This window comes from Rhinoderma darwinii, chromosome 13 (genome assembly GCF_050947455.1).
Source record: "Rhinoderma darwinii isolate aRhiDar2 chromosome 13, aRhiDar2.hap1, whole genome shotgun sequence".
Taxonomy (NCBI): domain Eukaryota; kingdom Metazoa; phylum Chordata; class Amphibia; order Anura; family Rhinodermatidae; genus Rhinoderma; species Rhinoderma darwinii.
In genome coordinates this window covers 12,910,445-12,925,605 of record NC_134699.1, presented here as the reverse complement: position 1 = coordinate 12,925,605, position 15,161 = coordinate 12,910,445, and the positions used below count along the sequence as shown (strand labels likewise).

Sequence of the window (15,161 nt, the reverse complement as noted above, 5' to 3'; positions counted from 1 at the left end):
GCGCGCGCGTGTGTGCAAGTAAGTGTATGTGTGCGCGAGTACGTGTACATGTGTGCGCAAGTAAGTGTGTGAGTGTGTGCGAGTGTGTATGTACGCGAGTGTGTGTGTACGTGAGTATGTGTATGTGCGCGTGAGTGTGAAAGTGTGTGCGCGTGAGTGTATACGAGTGTGTATGAGTATGTGAGTAAGTGTGTGTAAGTGCGTGTACGTGTTTGTATGTGTGCGCGTGAGTGAGTGTTCAAGTGAGTATGAGTATGTGTAGGCGTGTGTACGTGTAAGTGTGTTTGTATGTGTGCGCGTATGTATGTACGCGAGTGCAGATGTGTACGCATGTACGTGTTTGTATGTGTGCGTGAGTACGTATGTGTACGTGCGTACATACGTGTGTAAGTGAGTGTGTGCGCGTGAGTATGTGTACGTGCACGTGAGTATGTGTACGTAAGTGAGTGTACATGTAAGTATGTGTACGTGTGTAAGTGTGTGCGCGCAAGTAAGTGTGTTTGTATGTGTGCGCGTGAGTACGTGTGCATGTGTGCGAGTTTGTGTACGTGAGTGTGTGAGAGAGAGTGAGTGTGTATGCGTACGTGAGTGCGAATGTGTGCGTGTATGAGTGTGTATGTAAGCGTGAGAGCGTGTACGTGAGTGCGTATGAGAGTGCAAACGTGTGCGAGTGCATTTGTATGTGTGCGTGGGTGTGTACGTGTACGAGTGAGTATGTGTACATGTGTTTACGAGTGCGTGAGTGTGTGTATGTATGTGCACGCACGTGTAAGTGAGTGTACGAGTGCGTGTAAGTAAGTGTGTGTGTGTGCAAATAAGTGTACGTGTGCATGTAAGTATGTATGTGTACGCGAGCGTAAGTGAGTGTGCGTACGCGAGTGCATACGTGAGAGTGTGAGTACGTATGTAAGTGTGCGTGTGCGAGTGCATTTGTATGTGTGCATGTACATGCGCGTGTAAGTGTGCGCGAGTGTGTACGTGTGTGAGTACGTGCGTGCACGTATGTAAGTGAGTGTGTAAGCGTACGTGTGTACGAGTGTGTGTGCGCGTACGCGAGTGCATTTGTATGTGTGCCTGTACGAGTAAGTATGTGCGCACGAGTGTGAGAGTTTGCGTGAGTGTGTACGTGTGAGTGCGCGTGCGCGTGAGTGTGCGTGTATGAGTGTGCATGTACAAGAGAGCCTGTACGTGCGCGTGTGTGTATGCGTGTGCGCGTAAGTGAGAGTGCGTGTGTATGTGCGCGTGTGCACACGTGTGTGTGTGTGTGAGTGAGTGTGCATGTACGCGTGTGTGCGTATGAGTGTGCAAGTGAGTGCGTACGTACATGAGTGTGAGAACGCGCGTGTATGTGCGCGTGTGTACGAGCGTATGTAAGTGAGTTTGCGTGTACGTGAGAGAGAGTGTACGTGTGTGTATATGCGAGTGTGTACGTGAGTGTGTATGTGCGCGTGAGTGTGTGTGTATGAGTGTACGTGTGTGTGAGTGTGTACGCGAGTGTGTATGTGTGTACACGTACGAGTGTGTGTGCATGTACGTGTGTGTGTGTCTAAATAGAAGTCTATACATAATGTTCTGCAAATATTTTGGGACATTTTACATGCATACGCTGGTTGTACACACCGAATGTAGTGTGAACAGAGCCTAAGCACAAGATGTTTACCTTCTCAGATTCCCTCCAGCACTTCATAATGAAAATATTAGCGTAGATGTCCTCCACACATATCCAACTAGATAAACTGAGTGTGGTATCTGTCCAAACCCAATCCATGACTGCCCTCATCTCAGTCAGGAAAGGTACCATACGGAAACTATAGAAGAAAAAAAAAAAGATGCATCATAATGGGATTTTCTAATTTTACACATCAAAAGATCAAGTAAAGCAGCCAAGTCTTACACCATGTGGTCTATAACTATTAGGGCTCATTCAGACGAGCGCATAAGTTGTCCGTTGACCCGTCACACGGACTCGTGCATTTCAATGGAGCGTGTGAAGGGTCTGTGAATGACTAGGACATGTCCTATGTTACTGCGTGTCCAGCATCCCTCCATAGACTCTAGTCTATGGGGAATACGTGATAACGCGTCCACCTGGGGTTGCCGCACTCATCTGAATGTAGCATTAGTGTAACCTCATAAGCTTGTTCCTCTCACCCCTGGAATAGGAAGAGGTTGATGCAGTTGTAACTCTTTGTTAAAAAGTTGCCCAAGACTCTGTTGGGGTAGCCACACTTGATCTGGTAAGCCGACAGACCAAAGTACACACATTTTACAAAGTACCACAGCTGAGCCACGTGATTTGTGTTAAATCTCCTGCAAAACAGACAATAGTGAGAATGAGGATGTAGTAAATAAAGACACAAAACAATCATTTATATAACATGGGCTTGTAAATCAATTATAGACTGTAGTATTGTATAGAGCAGGCTCGACGCCGACAAAGTCACGCTTATTCCATTATTGCTAAATGGGCACGAAGGGGATTTTATATGTAACCCAGAGCCAAGGATTGAGGCGCACAAGTAGTAATCAGATTATTCTGGGAAATTCCTGTTTGCTGGAATCTTAAGGGTAAGGACACACGGTGCGTAGTTGACGCAGTTTTTCGGTCAACTGCATGCGTTTTTTGTCTCTGTGTAAAATAACACAACAGAACTGCAGCATTACACACAGTTTTCACCCGTGTTGAAGTTTGTTAGGGGCTTCCTGTATATAGTTCATTACAAGGCATTGCAGAACTGTTAGCAAAAACGCAAGCAGTTCAGCAAGAACATTGGCAGCGCGGTTATTAACCACATGCGGTCGGACATTAGATACATGAAGATACATTCAACCGCACAAAAACCACATTGTCATATAATAGCAGCAGTCTGTCCATAACAAACATTTCACCATTGACTTCTATTGAAAAATGACTTGCTGCAGTTTAAAAACACGGGACCGCACCCTTAAAGGGACACTAAACCCTCCAATCTATCGATTTCAATGTGAAGTATTGGTTCCTGGGAGAAGCCAAAGATAGAGAGAATATAGTATTACCCAATGGGATAAGTAACAAAGACCATAAACCTCCCTGCCCCCCGAGATCACTCATTTATGTCACATATTTGTACTTCTACGTCTAGGGTGGTCACGATACCAGAATTTGGACTTGGATACCGATACTTCGTGTAGTATTGCGATACTCGATACCAAAACGATACTTTTGACAATAATAATAATAATTAAAAAAAAATTTTTTTCCGTTTTCTGATGTGAGGCGCGAGGTGTGATGATGAATTGTGAACCTCCACGTGCCTCACATTAATAGTAATTAACCCCATCATGTTCCTCAGTCATAATGGACAACATTGGGTTAATGTGTGAGGTACATGACGGGGTTAATTACTATTAATGTGAGGCACAGGGAGGCTCAAAAATCAATTAATAAGTGAAAGAAAGCAGGTTTTATTTTATAACCGCGTAAACATCATAAATGATGCTATAAATTTGTTATTACGGTCGCGACGATGCAGAATGTGGGTAAATTTTATGTATTGAGACTTATTTTAATGTTTATTGTAAAAATTGTGTATTTTATTTAACGTTACATTTTGTTTTTTTAAAGCTTTAATGTACTGGCATATATCTATATACTGATAGTACACAGGCAGTTGTTAGGACAGACCTAAGTATGCCCTAACAACAGGAAATATGGTAAGACCGTCCTGGGGTCCTTCAATGGACCATGGGCTGTATGCCCATATATGGTATGTCCCTCGATCACGTCACAGGGATTCCCTGTGACGCGATCCAAATGGCGTCCCCCCTTCTCATTTTCTCCTTGAATGCTGCAGTCAGCTTTGATCGCAGCATTCAGGAGAATAGCGGCGGAGATCAGAGAGGTTTCTCTGATCTCCGCCATTAGAGCAGGGTTGCAGCTGTGTAATACAGTCATTGCCCCGCCCCTGACAATAAGTGCGCGCGCGGTCTGCATGAGGTGATGCGGCCGGCGGTGTACTGAAGACAGAACATGGGTGTGTTTTGCAGTGCGCCCGCCATGTTCTGTCTTCAGTGTCGCCGCTCATTAATGCAGCGCCGGCCGCATCACATCGTGCTGACCGACCGCGCACTTGTCAGGACTCAGGAGAGGGGCAATGGCTGTATTACACAGCCGCAGCCCCGCTCTAACAACATTTATGTGTTGCAATAATAAGCTGTTCGGCCGCACAATACATGAAATAACGGTATTGATCCGTTTGAGGGCGCACGGTATCGAAGTTTTGATGCATCATGCAATCATAGCTGTAAGTTAAAGCAGTTCTTTCTATAAGCTTCACTTATATCAGCTGCTGTCTTTATGTTTAGTATCCCTTTAAGGTCCCATGAACACGACCCTCCCTGTGATTACGGGTACGGCCGGCGACAGTCATCCGCATTTGCGGTCCGTGCCCCCATTATAAAGTATGAGAGCACGGTCCGTAAAATAAAAGAAATAAAAAAAATAGAACATGTCCTATCTTTTACGGAAGCTTTCTACGTCCTGGACACCTTACCATAAATATCCGGAAAGTGTCTGTTGGCCATAGAAATGAATGGGTCCGTAATAAATATAGGAAATAACTAAACGAGGGAAACAAACGATTCTACTGGCGGGAAACTGCTCGCGTTACAGAAACAACGGCTCCACACCCCAGTAGGACAGAATTTTCATTGTAGTCACTTGTATTACGCATAGTCAAGTGCGGTACCTTTCAGTAACTCCAGGAAGGATAAAAAACATCCAGAAATGAATTCCAAACACAAGGACCACCTGGAAGACGCACTTCCCAAACATCGTCTTTCGCAAATAGATGGCTCTGTCAACAATCATGGTGCCGAACTGCAGCAGAAGCATAACCAGAAAGGCCTCCGGTACCTGATCCTCAGACAGAGATTCGGTGATATCCGCTGCAGCCGAATGTTTCTGTGGATGAAAATATCAGGTAAATCATTTGGCATAAAAATGTGGTCTTTAGTGATCAAGAGACTCAAACGCATCTCCCTAAACAATACCTACCCCGAATGCCCAGTATCCAAAGATGACAATGATAAAATTGATGACATCGACCAGGAACATAAGGGCATAAACGTCGCACACTGGGCTGTACTCCGGGTGTATAATGTCATAGAAGAACTGTCTGATGGGCAAGTAGATCTGCAGAGCGCTGTGAATAGACAAGCAGATCACGGTTCATATAAGCAGAGACTGAGGTGAAATTCTACATAGGGTCCTGGAATGACATATATCTGGATACGTTGCTCCCCTATATACAGTAATAAAATTTTACATTTTGACCGCCAGTTTTTTCAGCTTGATCCACTGCAGCTTTAGCCTTTCCTTTATTGACTGACGTTTCTTTTTTGGGTTAGGTCTGAAACAATTCCATTTCCTCTTATTGTCTTTCTTTTGGGGCGCACCTGAGGGGTAAACGGAGATGTGACCAAACAGCGCATTCTATTTGGAAGGGATTAACACATACAAACATGACCTCAATAATCCCCCCTTAAAAATCGACCAGTCCTTGCTCTAGTACCTCCAACCACCGGTTTTTGTGAAGCTCTTCTCTTTCTGAAGACATTCTTTGAAGCGTTCTGATGTTTAAATAGATGCCATGGAACCAGCCCAGAGTTGGAATCATCTTCTCCTTTACTCCCTTGTTTTTTTTGCCTCTTAGTCTTCTTCTTCTTTTTGGACTCTGGTAGACAGACCTCCTTATTGTCCCACAGACCATGGCACTACATACAAAAGTGTGGTCATTACTACAATAAGGCTACATTCAGACGAACGTAGCCAACCTCGGACGTGAAAAACTGCGTCTGAGGTGCACGTGTACGGGACGCATTATCATGGATCCCCATAGAATAGTCTATGGAAGGATGCGATACAGGCAGTAAAATAGGACTTTTATGGACCCTTCACACGCTCTGTTGAAACAACGGACATGTGAATGACCCCATTGAAGTACATGAGTCCATGTGACGGCTGTCACAAGAAATACATATACGCTGGTCTGAATGAGCCCTAATACGTACATACAGAACTGCCACATTGTATGACCAGAAATTCTTCACTTTCTACAGGGCAATTTGCATCTCAGATAAAGTGCCTTTTTGCCTATATATGAAACACGTTACATATGTTGCATAGATGTATATATGTTACTGTACTAAACTTACCTTCAGGATAGACCGATGCAAAAACAGGGCAAGCAGCTGTATTAGGTCAAAGTGTACATAGCCGTCTTTCTTTTCAATGCCGATTATGTTGGGGAGACGAAATGGTTTATCCGCATTCATACTCCGATACACTGTAGAGGTCCATGGAAAAAAGCCAAACTGGAAAGAATACTTGAGGACAACTGTAATCTAGGGAGACATTCAGGAAAACAAAAGGAGAGATCATAAATGAGTCAAAGAAGACAAGAATTGCACAGTGCCAATCAGGGCCGGCGTTAGGGGGGGGGGGCAAACTGGGCAATCCTCTTAGTGCCCCCTGCCTAAGGCTACTACGGTCCCCGAGCCGCCCTACCCATAACATTTATAGGACGGGCGGCAAGGGCCCCCTCATGCCCTGTGGCGAAGCTAGCGACAGCCACATTCACTTGTATCTGCATCCTCGGGAAGCAAGTACAAATGTTTACTATAGGCTGCAAGCCACGTTAAGCCTGCAGCCTATAAGGCACTGTGAAGACTCCCTGTGCAGGTCGTTGTGATGACTTCAATGCACCACGCTGGTCTGCGCAAGCATCCTGCCCAGAGGATTGGGGGGTGGGAGGAGCTTTCTGCCAATATACAGGGGGGGATTGATGTGTGCCACTATATACAAAGGAGAGAAGTGGGTGGCACTATATACAAGGGAGGTGGGGGGCTGTGTGGCAATATATACAAGGAAGGAGGAGCTGTGTAGCACTATACAAGGGGGGCTGTGTATAGCGCTCTCTACTGGGGGGCACAAAGGGGACATTACTGCTGTGGGGGCACTTTTATTGTGTTGAGCAGTGAGGGATCATTATTACCATAAGGGGTACTGTGGATTACGAGTTTGTTTAGAAGATGGGGTATAGGTGTGGAGGATGCTGAAAAAGTGAGAAACCAACATGACTGTGTCAAATTCTGCAGAGACAAGTCACAGCTGGAATAAGTCATCACAGTGGTCTGGGCCGGATGGAGGAATAAAGGGAAAGTGAACGAGCTCCTGTGAATAACTGGCATCTTCCACTATATGGTCACTATATTGTGGTAATATTGGTCTTTGTATAGTGGTTTTTATTCAGTAACAGTATGTGGTTATGATGTGGGGGTATTATTCAGTAACAGTATGGGGGTATTATTCAGTCACTTTGTGGTTATGATGTGGGGGTGGTATTATTCAGTATCAGTATGGAGTATTATTCAGTCACTTTGTGGTTATGGTGTGGAGGTATTATTCAGTAACAGTATGGGGGTATTATTCAGTCACTTTGTGGTTATGGTGTGGGGTATTATTCAGTAACAGTATGGTGGTATTATTCAGTCACTTTGTGGTTATGGTGTGGGGTATTATTCAGTATCAGTATGGGGGTATTAGTCAGTCACTATGTGGTTATGGTGTGGTGGTATTATTCAGTATCAGTATGGAGTATTATTCAGTCACTATGTGGTTATGGTGTGGGGTATTATTCAGTAACAGTATGGGGGTATTATTCAGTATCAGTATGGAGTATTATTCAGTCACTATGTGGTTATGGTATGGCGGTATTATTCAGTAACAGTATGGTGGTATTATTCAGTCACTATGTGGTTATGGTGTGGTGGTATTATTCAGTATCAGTATGGAGTATTATTCAGTCACTATGTGGTTATGGTGTGGAGGTATTATTCAGTAACAGTATGGGGGTATTATTCAGTCACTATGTGGTTATGGTGTGGGGTATTATTCAGTAACAGTATGGGGGTATTATTCAGTATCAGTATGGAGTATTATTCAGTAACAGTATGGGGGTATTATTCAGTCACTATGTGGTTATGGTGTGGGGTATTATTCAGTCACTATGTGGTTATGATGTGGCAGTATTATTCAGTAACAGTATGGGGGTATTATTCAGTATCAGTATGGAGTATTATTCAGTCACTATGTGGTTATGATGTGGCAGTATTATTCAGTAACAGTATGGGGGTATTATTCAGTATCAGTATGGAGTATTATTCAGTCACTTTGTGGTTATGGTGTGGCGGTATTATTCAGTATCAGTATGGGGGTATTATGCAATCACTATGTGGTTATGGCGTGGCGGTATTATTCAGTAACAGTATGAGGTATTATTCAGTCACTTTGTGGTTATGGTGTGGTGGTGGTATTATTCAGTAACAGTATGAGGTATTATTCAATCACTATGTGGTTATGGTGTGGAGGTATTATTCGGTGACAGTATGGGGGTATTATTCAGTCACTATGTGGTTATAGTCTGGTGTTATTATTCAGTCACTATGTGGTTATGATGTGGTGGTATTATTCAGTATCAGTATGAGGTATTATTCAGTCACTATGTAGTTATGGTGTGGTGGTATTATTCAGTATCAGTATGAGGTATTATTCAGTCACTATGTGGTTATGATGTGGGGGTATTATTCAGTAACAGTATGGGGGTATTATGCAATCACTATGTGGTTATGGTGTGGTGGTATTATTCAGTAACAGTATGTGGGTATTATGCAATCACTATGTAGTTATGATGTGGTGGTATTATTCAGTCACTATGTAGTTATGGTGTGGTGGTATTATTCAGTAACAGTATGTGGGTATTATTCAGTCACTATGTGGTTATGGTGTGGCGGTATTATTCAGTAACAGTATGTGGGTATTATTCAGTCACTATGTGGTTATGGTGTGGTGGTATTATTCAGTATCAGTATGGGGGTATTAGTCAGTCACTATGTGGTTATGGTGTGGTGGTATTATTCAGTATCAGTATGGGGGTATTATGCAATCACTATGTGGTTATGGTGTGGTGGTATTAATCAGTAACACTATCGGTCTATTATTCAGTAACAGTATGTAGTTACGATGTGGGGGTATTAGTCAGTCACTATGTAGTTTTGGTGTGGCGGTATTATTTGTGTATTATTATTGGTAATATTGGTCTTATAATAGTGAGTTGTGTTCAGTAACAGTATGTAGTTAGGATGGGGGGGTATTATTCAGTAACAGTATGGGGGTATTAGTCAGTCACTATGTGGTTTTGGTGTGGCGGTATTATTTGTGTATTATTATTGGTCTTATAATAGTGAGTTGTGTTCAGTAACAGTATGCAGGTAATATTTCATCTGGTTTAGTGGTATGACATAATAACTGTATATGTATATAGATCATTTTTTTGTGTGATAGGGAGACATGCGCTTTGGGTCTTGCAACACTCCTGGACGCGTTAGAAATCAGTGATGCAGTTCTCTGCACACCGCCTTCTGAATGATAAAGTAAGGGTGTGTTCACAGCAGCGTTTCGTTTCCATTGATGGGTTCTGTCAGACCTTTCCGTCGGAGGAACCCATCAACGGAAAGGCAAACGGAAGCCATCGCTTCTGTTTGCATTACCATTGGTTTCAATGGTAATGCTTCCGTTGTAAATGGTTTCCGTTTGCCTCCATTCCGTAAGGTTACCGTTTTTTTTATGGAATCAATAGCGCAGTCGACCATAGGAAAGCTATGGTTTCCGTTTGGTTTGCGTTTATGGGTTCCCCTAACGGAAAGGTCTGACGGAAGCCATCAATGGAACCCCTGACGCAGATGTGAATAGGCCCTAATTCAGGATTTGGGGCCCCACTTTAAACTTTGCCCAGGACCACACTTTGTCTAAAACAGGTCCTGGTTCCCATTTAAATCAATGAGTTATTTGTGTAATACAGGACAAGTCCACCAAAATGAAAACCGCTCTCCACTCTGGCCAAAAGATGAGGATCCTGAACAGAGGACCATTTCTATTAACTCAGAATGTATGAAAGTGTGTTTTCTAAACTGGACAACCCCTGAAATCTGACACAAATCATGTATGTAAAAGAGACAAGAAAAGCATACTGGTTACATCTAGAGAACTCATACCTCAGTATAGATGATAGCCGTCATCCAAAAGCGTTTTGTGGGTCTAGGTACAGATAGCATTGCCCATAGGAAAATGAGAATGGGTAGAATCAAGGAGAGAATGGATGCAGACACCATGTGATTAAGAATAATGACAAAATAACAAAGCATTTCAGACTTTGATACAACGGTATTGTAGAGAGCGAAGACCAGACGCAGGGGGCGTGGGAGACTCTGATAGAATCTGTCTGACTCCTCCAGGTCCTCATCACAATACATCCTGGGGAACAGGAGAGAGCAGAATGGATATGATTTGGGGATCAAATAGTAAAAATATGTGCAGAAAATATGACAAATAATGATTTCATTTAATTTACCTTCGTCCTTAACTTCTACTAAATCCACACTATATATACACAAAAAAACAGAATTTTTGTACTCCCTTTAAAATCTTTTTGTCGTATTCATTGGGGGACACAGCACCATAGGTAAAGGCCTTTGCCACTGGGAGGCTGACATTAGGTAGGAAGAAGGGTTGCACGATGCATCGAAATATCAATACTCTTTAGATACCGTGCACCCTCAAACGGTTCAATACTGTGAATTCATGTATTTCGATACTAAGCTGTGCGACCGCAGTATTATAACGCATGAATTTAGTCAGTAGAATGATGTGATGCGACCGGCGCTGCACTAATGATTGCCGGCACTAAACACAGAGAACATGGCAGGCGCACTGCAAAACACCCCCATGTTCTGCCTTCAGTGCCAGCACCGGCCGCATAACATCTTACTGACCACCACGCAGGTACAACAAGTGTGTGTGCGTGATCAGGAGAGGGGAAATGATTGTATTACACAGCTGCTGCTCCGCTCTAACGGTAGAGATCAGAGAAACTTCTTATCTCCGCCACTATTCCCTTGAATGCCGCGATCAAAGATAACCACAGCATTCAAGAAGAAAGTGAGAAGGGGGATCCCTGTGATGCAATCGAGGGACATACCATATATGGGCAGACAGCCCAGGGTCCATTGAAGGAACCCAGGGATGTCTGACCATATTTTCTGTTAGGGCATACTTAGGTATAGAAATACTCAGTATATAGAAATATGCCAGTGCATAAAAGTTTAAAAATATAAAAAAGTTAAATAAAAAAAAATACACAAACATTCTTTACAATAAACATTAAAATAAAAGTCTCATTACATAAAATATACACATTCGGTATCATCGCGACCATAAAAAACTGCACAATAAATTTATAGCGTCATTTTTGATGTGTAGGATGTACAAAAACAAAATACAAACTGATTTCTTTCACTTATTAATGTGAGGCATGAGGTATTATGAATTTTGAACCTCCATGTGCCTCACATTAACAGTAATTAAGCAATAACTCTCAACTTTCAAATAGCAGAAAAGAGGCACAACTAATGGCGCGCGCCGTGGCAATTTTTTTCTTTTAAGCCACGCAATCCCCGCCCATACACACGATTCAGCCCACACCGTATCATGCTCCCATAGCTACCCCATACAGTATAATGGCCCCATACTGTATAAAGCCTCATAGCTGCCACTATACAGCATAATGCCCCCCTAGCTGCCCTTATACAGCACAAAGCTGCCCCTAGTGCCAGTGCCCACATATAAAGTGCCAATGCCCTTCTAGACAGTGCAGATAGTGCCCCTATATAGTGCCACAGTGTCTATGTTTATAGTGCCACAAACCCCTTGAAGATAGCGCCACACCCCCCCCCCCCCCCATGTAGATAGCACTACCCCCGCTGTAGATAGCGCCATTGGGACTCTGTCTAGGAGCAGAATCCCCAGCCAGAGCATAAGTCGGGTATTCCGCTCCTAAAGGGAAGCCCGCTACTCCTTGAGCGGAATCCATGTTGCCGACTCAGGCCGGGGATTCCGACCCAGGAGGAGCCCCTGATGTCAATGTCCATATATGTATAAAAGAGTATCCGGCACACCAATTTTGAAACAAAGGTATTTTTATTTTGTTTTTAATGCCAGAGCGCCATGACACAGCGGCCAGCCGCTATCAGCACCACTAGCGCTCGTCTATGAAGTTTTCCAGCACGGCTCACTGCCTGATGAAGGTCACTTAGACCGAAACGTCGCACTCTGCCACTGGCATTAAAAACAAAATAAAAATACCTTTGTTTCAAAATTGCAGTGCCGGATACTCTTTTATACTTATATTTGGGTTGGGCCCCTATCCGTGCAAAACCCCACCCTTCCACGTATCTGGTGCTGTCTGAACCTATACACAAATGTCCATATATGGACAGTGACCTCTGGGGTTTCCTTTAGGAGCAGAATCTTCATCTAGATCATCGGCAACGGGCATTCCGCTCAATCAGTAGCCACTGACGTCACTGTCCAAATATGGACAGTGTCATCAGGGCTTCTCCGAGCACAGCACTTAAAGTAGTGCTGTGCCCTGGGAGTCCTCGGTGAGCGGAGGAGCTCCCTCTGTTCTGAACTAATTCTGAAGCAGGGAGCTAATAGTTCCCTGCATCAGCATTGGGTTCAACTGTATCTGCGACCTGAGGGCGCAGATACAGTTGACAACGGGACATACTCCCTAGTCGCCCGGGTCAGCGGGACACCTCCCCTAATCTGGGACTGTCCCGCTGAATCCGGGAAGGTTGGGAGCTAGAATTAACCCGATCATATACCACAAACATTAACCCAATTAACCCTCGCGCCTCACATAAAGAAATAAAAAACGTTCTTCCATTTTCTAATTGTTGGCAAAGTATCGTTCTGGTATCGAGAATCGCAATACTACACAAAGTACCGGTATCAAAGTCTAAATTCTGGTTTCGTGACAACCGTAGTAGGAAGAAGTCTTGGCCGGTGTCTGTAGGAGGGTATGGCCTGTCTGGGTAGAGCCAAGACTTCTTCCTAGCACAAGTCAGCCTCCTAGTGGCAAGTGTCTATACGCATGGTGCTGGGCCCCAAAATTATATAAATCAGAAATATAAAATTAACTTATCACATCAATCACAGAAGAGTCATTGTGATACGTCGGAGTTCGTACGCTAAACTTAAGTATTTTTAGTTAGTTAAATTAGCAAATTAATTAACCCTGTGTGAACACAGCAACAAGACTAAATTTCTTACTTTACTGGTACACCCAAAACAATCAAACACAAACTCATGAAACCCGAGTCCTAACCTCTGACATTATCTTTATATTCTGATCGAATAATTGAAGTTAAATAGAAGTTATTCTTACTTGTTTAGTAGCAGTTCACTAGCCGTTAACAACTGTGGAACATCCGCCAGTGGCCTGCACGTCTCATCCAGTCCGTGGGATGTCTCCTCCGCTTCAGTGGACTGCAGATCTACCTTTAAAATAACTGTACTATATGATGGTGGGATATCCGTTCTTGTTTCTGTCATTTCTGCATCCCCTTCATAGTCCTCCTCTTCCTGACCCAGCTCCAATCTACCATCTTCATGTAGACCGTGGCTAAGGTCAAATTTAAAGGACACAAATATAGCTTTAATTTGTTAACACGTATTTTGCTAAATTTTAAAGCTGAAATGAATTCCATTGACAAGTGACAGCGGGTCCTGTGCGTCTCTGACACGCAGGATCCAACTGTTATCGATCACATCTGAGTTATGAACATAGATGTCATCGATAACAGCTCGATCACACAGGACCCACTGACAATGAACCCGTCAGTACCGCTGACCTGACAGATACAGGTTTCCGCGTAAGATCAGCTGCTCTGTATACAGGATACAAAGCAGCTGTATCTCAAAAAGTAAAATAAATTTTTATTAAAATGTAATTACAAAGTTGCAACAATCACACTGATAGACATTTTTATCTAAAAATATTTGTTTTCAAAGGTGTACATAGCCTTTAAATAATAAAACTCTGGCTGCCTGCAGCCACCACTAGGGGGAGCTTACTGCATTGAACTCAATAATGAAACAGTATGCAGTAACTCTATTGGTGAACTCTCTTGTATTAGAAATTTGTTTTTTGTAGTTATGTGACCTTATTGTGGTTGCCATCTACAACACTCAACATTTACCTTGAATCCAAACTATCAACAGAAGTCGAATCAAAGGCCAGCATACGATGGGGTTTTCGGCCTTTTGGGGCTTCACCAGGACCAGTAGGGTCTTCATAGGACAAAACCAAATCCTCTGTGGCACAGCTGCCAAAACAACAATAACATCATATCAGACGATTGTTTATTCAGTCTATACCCATACACCCAGTATATAGCTGTATACCCTCATTTTTACCTGGAGACAAAACTGTCTTGAGACTGCTGCGATTCAACACTGAGGATCTTACAGATTTCCAGCCTCTTGGACTGAACAGTCTCTTCTCTTGTAAAACTAACATGGTCATCATTCTCGTCACTGGACAAGGTCTGAGTCCTTGAAAGTTGCTTGGCTCTGTAATACTCAGCTATGCTCTCTTGAGAGGCTTCTTTACCCTGAAAACAAGAATCTGATATAAAGGGGTTGTTCACTACTGGAGAACTGATGACCACCGGATAGGTCATCAGTACATGATCTGTGGGGGTCCAACATCAGGACCGTTAGATGGCTCCGGCCACGGAATAGCGGCCAAGCTGCAGTACTATTCAAGTGAATAGGAGCAGAGCTGCAGCACGGCCGCTATGCAGTGCACGGAGCAAACTGCTTCCGGCTCCGTACATCGCATAATGGGCAATAATATCAGTTGTCCGGTAGTGGACAACCGCTGTAATGTGTATTTCACCCCCTAAGTGGGAAAACTATTTTTTTTTTTTACAAACAGCATGGATTTTAAAAATAATTAAATGTTTTACCCTGTCCAGATTTTTCTGTAACATACAGCGCTCCATCCTCAAGACAGCGGCAATGTCCACACTATTTTTACAGAAAGAGTTGAGAGTTTCGATGGTGTCATCTGCGAGAGCTTGGATGAAGACCCATGAGAACTTGATAATATTTATGACCCTCTGAACAATATTTTCTGTAACATGGGAACAAATATACAGTGTGAGCCAATGGTGGTTATAGAGAAATATAATGGAAATCTTCTATTATCACGGCATAC

The 15,161-nt window shown here is 43.3% G+C and overlaps 1 protein-coding gene and 1 long non-coding RNA gene across 11 annotated transcripts in view; one reads left to right on the top strand and one right to left on the bottom strand.

Annotated features, from left to right (window-relative positions):
• The window catches only part of LOC142666727 (piezo-type mechanosensitive ion channel component 2-like), a 224,171-nt gene that overhangs the window by 11,943 nt on the left and 197,067 nt on the right, over window positions 1-15,161 (bottom strand). For all 10 annotated transcript variants that reach the window (XM_075846886.1, XM_075846883.1, XM_075846882.1 and 7 more), the window contains 12 exons: window positions 14,911-15,077; window positions 14,357-14,553; window positions 14,140-14,265; window positions 13,326-13,562; window positions 10,093-10,351; window positions 6,196-6,384; window positions 5,553-5,754; window positions 5,307-5,436; window positions 5,036-5,183; window positions 4,728-4,942; window positions 2,152-2,310; window positions 1,661-1,808 (listed from right to left, as the gene is read on the bottom strand). In XM_075846886.1, coding sequence (XP_075703001.1) covers window positions 1,661-1,808; window positions 2,152-2,310; window positions 4,728-4,942; window positions 5,036-5,183; window positions 5,307-5,436; window positions 5,553-5,754; window positions 6,196-6,384; window positions 10,093-10,351; window positions 13,326-13,562; window positions 14,140-14,265; window positions 14,357-14,553; window positions 14,911-15,077 — 2,177 coding nt within the window. The remainder of the gene's footprint in view (window positions 1-1,660; window positions 1,809-2,151; window positions 2,311-4,727; window positions 4,943-5,035; window positions 5,184-5,306; window positions 5,437-5,552; window positions 5,755-6,195; window positions 6,385-10,092; window positions 10,352-13,325; window positions 13,563-14,139; window positions 14,266-14,356; window positions 14,554-14,910; window positions 15,078-15,161) is intronic.
• LOC142666731 (uncharacterized) overlaps window positions 1-15,161 on the top strand; it is a 31,572-nt gene that overhangs the window by 11,080 nt on the left and 5,331 nt on the right. The gene's annotated exons all lie outside the window — the stretch shown is intronic.